Source organism: Rhinolophus sinicus, linkage group LG15, assembly GCF_036562045.2.
Source record: "Rhinolophus sinicus isolate RSC01 linkage group LG15, ASM3656204v1, whole genome shotgun sequence".
NCBI lineage: Eukaryota > Metazoa > Chordata > Mammalia > Chiroptera > Rhinolophidae > Rhinolophus > Rhinolophus sinicus.
Window position 1 is genome coordinate 45,461,499 of NC_133764.1, and position 7,470 is coordinate 45,468,968.

Consider the following 7,470-nt stretch of genomic DNA (forward strand, 5'->3'; position numbering starts at 1 on the left):
AAATCTAACTAGGCCCAAGCAGGGCTACCAATATCGCCCTAATTCTGTGCCTGCTTCAGACTTCCCCACTGCAATGAATGGAACTCCATCCCTCCAGCTGCTCAGCCCTAAAACCTTTGGGGTCTTCCTCAACCCTTCTTTTTGTCCACACTCTGCATGTGAATGAGCAAACACTTTCAGCTCTACCTTCAAAATATACTCAGAATCTGAGTGCTTTCACCACCACCTCGTTATCACCCAGGTGCGGTCCATCTTCTCTTGCCTCGATAACTGCGAAGCCTCCTTCCTAGCTGGGCTTCTGACCTTGTCCCTGTGTCTCTTCTCAACAAGCACCCAGTGAGACCCATCACACTTACATCATGACGTTATTTCTCTGCTCAGAGCCCCCACAGCATCCCATCTCCCATTCAAAGAGCCAAAGTCCCCCCAGAGACACATAGGGCCCTATGTGACTTGTCTCCCATGACCTCTCTGACTTATCCCCTCTCAACTCTCCCTCTCTGCTTCAACCACAGGCCTGCCTGTGTTCCTGAACATACCAGGCATGACCCCTTCTCAGGGCCTTTGCATGTGCGGTTCTCTCTGCTTGAATTCTTGTTCTCTGCCCCGCACCCCAGGCTGAGCATGGCTCTAATCTCTCCCCTCCTTCACGGTTTTACTCAAACGTCTCCTGCTCATGGAGACCTTCCCCGAGAGCCCTATATAAATTGCACCCCCTCACATTCTTCCTATCCTCTAATCTGTTTTTCTCCTTAGCACTTTTCATTGTCTAATATCTATTAGTTACTGTCTCCCACTATGATGTAAGCTTCCTAAAGGCATGGACTTCTTTAACCACTGATGTACCTCCCTACCTAGCACATAGTAGGTGCTTAATACACATTTGTTGAATGGATGAATGAATGAATCCTGGAGGCTGCAGAGTGGGAGAGCCTAAATGGAATTCAAGAACCAAAGGAGAAAACCTGCAGATTTGCGTATCCTGGCACTCCTCTGGGCTCTGGGCTCATCTGTGATCTGCTCGCCAGCTCAGCTCAGCTGCTCTAGTCCCTGATGGAACTCTCAAGCCCACCAGTCACTTCACACTGGATAAACCTGGCTGTGGGCCGGCACAGTCCAGTCGTGATGCTGGACAAATAGCACAACGCATACACCTCATCACCACACCCCAGGCACTACATTTCCATGCTTCTTTCAATTAACATATATTAAAGGGAGTTCTTTTCCAAGTGAGTTAACATAATGAGGGTTCATGCTATACGAATACCTCTTATCTGTCTCTACCCTGAATTCCTCTCCCCAAAATGTGACTGTGTCATTAGCTAGTTTGCATGTTGCCTGGGTTAGTTGGTCACACTAGAAGGGACTCTGGAAGTGAGAGGGGACACGGGGCAGCAGGGGATGGTGAGAACTCTCCGTTCAGACAGAAGCAGTCCCAGGAAATGGTGCAAGAAAACTGGGACTCAGAATTCTGTCTTGGAGAACAGGAGGGAAAAAAAAAGAATCCAAATTATACTTTTCCCCCTAAAGAATATGATTATGTAAAAAAACACATGCTTTCTCTGCTTTGGCACTTTTATTTGTGAGTCAATCCCTGGGCTGGGATTGGCTTGTGAAACCAGTGGTGACTTCATTTCCCCTGGGAAGAGAGGGCTGGCTTACCAATTATTTTTTTGAAGGCTGGGAAATGTTTTGGTCTGTTTTCAGGCTAATCTGAAACTTCCAATTAGAGATTGACCAAGAGCAGAAATACTCCCAATCACACGCTTCTGCCTGCTGTCTCTTTTCATCATTCACATTCTTTGAGAGGACACTGTGACTCCACCAAGTCCCATAGGAGAGGTAATAAATACCCCAAGAGGAAGCTCTAGAAAGAGGACATTTGGAAATGTGCAGCCAGGTGCCTTTTGGTTCCTGAGCCATTTTCACTCCGGGGCTGAAATGAAACAGGCCACCTAACAGCCTAGGGACAAACTGGAATCTCAGAGCCCTTAGCATCAAAAATAACAGTCATCCACAAGAAATCTCTGCATTGTGATGTGCGGGGGCTTCTGGCCAGGTACAGCATGCAATTCTGATGTTGTAGCTAGGGAATGAGAGGTCCAAAGAAAGAATTCAAACAGTTGGTCTGTAAGCATGCTCTTCCTGTGACACAAACAGCCTTGACCTGTCAACGCTGCTCAGAGCTGCTCACTGTGGGCCAACTGAGAAACATCTGAAACTGCGCACTTCGCCCTTTCATACTCCATCGCTCCTGAGCAGAGCTCATCAATCTAGAAATGCCAGTCCAAAGCCCACCCTGATGAGAAGCACAGTGATTCCCTGTACCAGTGGCAGCTTCAGAGAATCTGGAAAAAGCACTTCCTAGACTGAAGTGGGAGCCACGGCTTCCCCCAGGCTGGGAGCACTGACTCTGGGCTTGTTCTTCAGCAGCAGAAAATCAGTTTTCCACTGTGGAATCCTGTCAACTGGAACAAATCCATTAGTACTACCTGGGAGCAATTCCTCAAGGGCACGCTCTAATCCCTGTCCTATTTAGGCTGACAATGCCCTTGAGTTAGTAATGCCCCAAGTTTTTACCTTCTTCTTTTCCCCCAGTTCCAACTGATAACTGACAGAAAAGTGAGACCTCCCTACCCTGAGGCCTCTTAAGAGAATGCTGTCAGCCAAAAAAAAACAAACAAAAAAACAAAAAAAAAACCTGCTGATAATTGAGGAAGAACTTTCAATTGCATTTCAGAAATGAACTTCTTAAGAGAGAGACTTTCAACTGCATTTCAGAAATACAAAGATCTAAGCACTGGTTCTATGAAGAAAAGAGAAACCTTTCCCCCACTCCTTCAACAGGCCTAGAATTCACACAATGAGTTGCATGTGGATCCAAACCAAAACAAGCAAAAACCAAATAAGCAAAAACATCAACAAATGCATTCCATAATGATGTCCATTTCTCAGCCCAGCTTGCACTAGTTTGGTCTAGCATGTAAGCCAAAATGTTCCTGGTTTAGAACTTGCTGAGAAGTTCACAAACTCAGTTAAGATATCCAAAGGGACACTCCAGAGCTTCCCAAAAAACTCCTAAGAAAGTATCAGAGCTTCTCCAAATAGATTTTACTCAAGTCCGCAGCCCACAAAGCTTCAGACTGAACCGTGTAACTGTTTAAAGCCAGAAGTGTTCATACCACCACATCTACACACACTGTAAAGTAGCGTTTACATATTCTACACACACTGTAAAGTAGCGTTTCTCTGCATCTTTCATTCTGTGGCCATTGCCCACTCCCTCCAAAATAATTCCTAAACTTTTCAATCTTTGGAAGTGAGGCTTCCAATTTGTGTGTATACAGAGAACAGAGGGAGTGAAGATAAGCCTTTGAAGAATGTGCTAGTTTCCATCACAGAAATGGGGGTGAGCAAGGTCTGAAGACTGCTGAACCAAGTCAATACCAGGGTCTACTGGTTGGCTGCAACAAGCTTATAAGTCTTCACTGAGCCCTCAGGCAATACTTGCTTAAAGGAAGCTTGAGAATTTTCACATACCTATGGCAAAGGACTGTTCAGGCTACAAGGAACACTGTAACTTCTCCAAAAAGGCTACTATTAATCAACAGGAGAAAGAGGAAGTTCAAAGCAAAGATATCAAAATGAACTACCCTATCTGCTGTTACGCCATGAGGTTCCTTTACCCAAACATTTGCCAAATTCTTCTTACAGCTTCTCCTGACAGGGCTCCAGAGGCCCAAACTGTTATAGAATCTAAGGGGGAAAAAAGCTGGCCAGTTTATGTGCTATCAACAGTGATGCCAAACTCTCCTTCTGGAGCCAGTTCTCCCTCCTGGGCAGTCACGTGAGGATCTGATTATGAACTAACTGTACTTGGGTCTCCTTGGCAAAGAGACTGTATCTTAACAGCCTAGCTCAGGGGGTTCGTAATTATGTCAGACTAGCTTTTTTGTTGTTGCTGCTGCTGCTTTTAAACAAAGAGGTTAAGCCTCTGTACAACCAAGTGGAAGAACCAGAATTAGAAAACTTACCAATCACCCCAGCCAATGAGAATCCATTTCCAGCAAGTATTAATGCCTGTTAGAAGCCACTGGAACACTGACATCATCTGCCCAACTGATAGGATGACAGATTTGCCCCCTTCATCACACATAAGAGTTTAAAACAAAACAAGTCACTACAGTTATATTCATTATTGCAGACAACAGGTTTCTTTATGTTATTAAAATTACTCCTATGGTGTAGACTCCATCATTCCTTTCCCAGGCTCTCTGTGAGCTGGCCACACCCTAAACTTCCTAGCCCTAAAAATCTTATCCAAAATACCAACTCAACACTTAGCCCTCCATTGGATTCATAATGCCTTCTGGGGTACAACATGCGAGTTTTAGACAGTGCATGTTAGTGTACCTTGAAAAAATTATTACCCTTCTAGCTGCAATGAAATCGGTCTAATGATGGACCATGGACCAATTCATTGCTTAAGGTATGTCTACTGGCTCTTTCCTTTCTCTAGGAAACAAATAAATGAGCAACATGTAACCTCTGAAAAAGAAACAAAGTGTGGGAAAATGTGTACTGAAAAAAGCCAGACTGAGTTCCTCTGGATAAAGTTAATTAAGAAACAATTAAGACAGTATATTGGAATCAAAACTAAGTAATGCAGTGAAGACAGGTTTCTCTATTGCCCAAAGACACAGTTCTTTTTCAACTAAAATTAGAAAGCCACGAGAGAACGTAAGCCAAGAAGCACGGGTAAGAGGCGGAGATCCTTAAGTCAGCAATGGGGATAGAGGCGGGGTGGATTGAAAGTAAGTATCCATTTTGTTTATTTCTTCTGTTCATGCTTAGGTTTGTGCCTGGCCCATTTGGGATTCAGCAGTTCCCTCCAGAGGACTTGAGGTAATAGAAGCTCTGTCAACAAGTTCTTAACCATCTCACAATTCTGCTAAGAGCTTGCAGATATCTAGCTGGAAGCTCAAGGAGCCAAGTGAACACAAGTGAACACATTAAAAGGTTTTGCCCACTCGCAGTCTAAGGCGAGAGGTCATCGGCCTAGGGAGTGCCCTCGTGTCCTGACACCATCTCTAGATTGGGATACATCGGTAAGGAGGTTGGCTTCTATACCCAGCAGTGCCCACATGGTTGGCGCTGTCTGAATTTGAAGCATTCCCTTGCCCCTCTCTGCACTCGGGAGAATCCTGAATGGATGGTGAGCACCTAGAGTTAAGAGTGCAGGAAGGTCGGCCGAACACAGTGCGAGCGTGAGGGGCATCGGCCGCCTCTTCGGAGCAGACCCAGCCAATATCCACCTGCCGGACAGCGCTGAGACAGGTCGGGCGGAGGGGGTACCAGGCCGGCCCCAGGTGCCCGCTCCTCTCGCCAGCCCTCGGAAGCGCCGCACTCCCGCCCAGCGGGCTCCGAGGGGGCGGGGAGTCGAACGCCCCCTTCCGGGTGCCTCCGCCCGGCTGGCCAGCCCCGCTCCTCCTCCGGGCGGGAATCCTCCCTCCCCCGCCCCTCCCGGAGCCGGGCCCCGGCGCCAGGCCCGGCCCCAAGGGGCAACCCCCGGCCCCAGTTTCCCCTCCCTGCGGCCTCTGCCCGTCTTCCCGACCCTTGGGGGCCGGAAAGACCCCGCCGGCAGCGGCCAAGACCCACCGCTCATTACGACATCTTCCTCCCTGGCCTCCGCCGCCTCCGCCGCCACCGAGAGCCTGACACCGCCCGCCTAGCACCCGCCAATCCCGGAGCCCGCCACCGCCCGAGCGACGGCAGCGTTCACCAATAAGAGGTCTGTACATTGGGGACCGACAGCACTACTAACCAATCAAAGAGAGGTATCGAGAGCGACGTTGGTTTGGCCAATAGGTCTGTGAAATGTCACTGATGGACGGTAGAGGGCACCAACCGGATACCCATTGAAGAGTGAACGACATGTTCACCAGCCAACTGGCGGGAGGCAAAGTCCCGCCCACGAGTTGGTTGATGGACAGCAACAGGAAGCTAAATGGGCAGGGTCTTACTTGAGGACTGGTTTTGTATTGGTTGTGGTTGACCTTCCACCCACCTCTAACCCAGAAGATGAGTGATAGATCTGCCCTAAAGCCAATCAGAAGTCCTCAGGGTGAGGCCATGAAAAGCCCTGTAAATAGCATATACATTACGCCTCAATCCAGTGTCGCCCTGGTGTGACAGGGGCTTTCTCCTCTTCGGCCACTCAACCTCATACCTGGTGAGCCACCAGCCTTTTATTAAGTCCCTCTCCTTTCTCCCCGGGAGAGGGAAATGAGCCCCCAGGCTACTTTGTACAACGAGGCATTGGAGTTCGACACGATAGCGGGAGTTGGGGCTACGTGACTTCTAAGAGAAGGGATTGTTTTCACCGTCTCAGTTCAAGCCCCTGACTTGTAATCCTCACCTGGTTGTTGCAGTGACCCCCTAACTGATGGTTCCCAATCGTGGGCATCAGAATCACCTTAAGCTTTCTAAAAATAAATTTTCCGTGCAGCCTCTCTTAATCCTGTTGTGTACTTCTGGGACCCTCCTGGAATATGCATTCTAACCAGTACCTCGGGTGGACAGTTGGTGTCTGCCCCCACTTCCCTGTTTGAAAGAGGTGCTGTGAGTAAAGCATATGGCAGGTGCTACCCGTATTGGTTTATCTTTCTCTCCCAGCTCTTTCCTGTATACGCATAACTTGGGAAGTCTACCTGACATTAGTGAGAAGGAATCCACTCTGGCTCCAGACCAGCCTGGGCTCGAAACTTACACATCCCACTTGCAGAGAGGCAGGTACCGAAACTGAGCCTGTGTCCTCATCTATGAAACGAGGCTAATCACACCTACACCTTAGAACAGTGGCTTTCCTTTTTTTTTTTTTTTTTAAACCATAACCCACAGTGAGAAATACATTTGCATCCGGCCCAGTACACTTACACTCTTATGAGTGTATAACAGTTTCTGAAAACAATACTTACCCCTTACTACCTGTGATGCACAGATATTTTCTATCCTACCCTAATCTTTCTCTCTTTTTTCGTGTCCTTTTCTTTCATTCCTGGCAGTTTGAAAAACACTGTCATAAAGGGTTCGTGTGATAAAAATTATATAAAATACTGAGCAGAATGCCCAATGCACAGTAATTGCTGAATAAATGTTAATAGTCTCTTCCAGTCTACCCCTCTCAGCCTTAGCCTTTGAAAACTAAGACTTTAGAAAGATATCAGTCCTCTAGTTAAGATCCTTCATTGGTTCCCTATGCCTTTCTGGGTAAAAAGTCCAAACTCCTTTTTAGGTAAACAAGGTCCTTCACACTCTTTATTTGTGTATCTTTCATGCTTTATCTCCCTTCTCCACACCATTCCCTTCCTATAAATCCTCTCCTTTTGCCTCAAGGAAAGATTTCACAGTTCCTGAACACTTACGCTTCCCTCTACTATTTTCCTTCCTACCTCATCTTTCTTTTGGTAA

The 7,470-nt window shown here is 47.2% G+C and overlaps 1 protein-coding gene across 1 annotated transcript in view; it reads right to left on the reverse strand.

Moving 5' to 3' along the window:
* Nucleotides 1-5,776, reverse strand: part of SP2 (Sp2 transcription factor) — a 25,064-nt gene extending 19,288 nt beyond the window's left edge. Inside the window, exon 1 of the mRNA XM_019740602.2 lies at nt 5,659-5,776. Coding sequence (XP_019596161.2) covers nt 5,659-5,665 — 7 coding nt within the window. The 5' untranslated portion in view covers nt 5,666-5,776. The remainder of the gene's footprint in view (nt 1-5,658) is intronic.
* Nucleotides 5,777-7,470: the final 1,694 nt, after the last annotated feature.